Below are 433 nucleotides of genomic sequence, written 5' to 3'. Positions count from 1 at the left end.
CCCTGCCGCCCCGGCCAGCTCTTCCGTGGCTGCTCGCTCAGGGTGGCGATGCTCTGTCCTCGCCCACGGGAGCAGCCTTCGCCACCAGCTTTCCTTCGCAGGAAGCAGAAATACTTCCACAACGGGAACCTGGTATGGGATGAGAACACGTCTGACGGCAGATACGTCCAAGAGAACTGCAAGCCCCTGCGGGTGGGTGCTGCTCCGTGGCTGGGGGAGGGCTGAGGGCTGGGAATTTCCCTCTCGGAGCCCCCGACTCTCCTCTGCAGGGACAGAGGGTCACTGGGCCGGCTGAAGCAGGGTCCTACCCTCTTTGTCCCCCTCCCCGCCCTTCTCTTCCAGACGTACATGCTGCACGACTCGCTGGAGCACGCGCAGCTCTTTGACTTGATGAGGAGGATGCTGGAATTCGACCCCTGCCGGCGGATCACGT

At 63.5% G+C, this 433-nt stretch overlaps 1 protein-coding gene across 1 annotated transcript in view; it reads left to right on the top strand.

The window, feature by feature from the left end:
- LOC104499433 (dual specificity protein kinase CLK3-like) overlaps positions 1 to 431 on the top strand; it is a gene marked incomplete at both ends in the record, with an annotated part of 1,510 nt that extends 1,079 nt beyond the window's left edge. Inside the window, 2 exons of the mRNA XM_010142938.1 lie at positions 102 to 192; positions 343 to 431. Coding sequence (XP_010141240.1) covers positions 102 to 192; positions 343 to 431 — 180 coding nt within the window. The remainder of the gene's footprint in view (positions 1 to 101; positions 193 to 342) is intronic.
- Between the last annotated feature and the right edge of the window lie 2 nt (positions 432 to 433).

This window comes from Buceros rhinoceros, unplaced genomic scaffold (genome assembly GCF_000710305.1).
Source record: "Buceros rhinoceros silvestris isolate BGI_N320 unplaced genomic scaffold, ASM71030v1 scaffold28179, whole genome shotgun sequence".
NCBI lineage: Eukaryota > Metazoa > Chordata > Aves > Bucerotiformes > Bucerotidae > Buceros > Buceros rhinoceros.
This window is presented reverse-complemented; position numbering and strand designations above follow the sequence as displayed.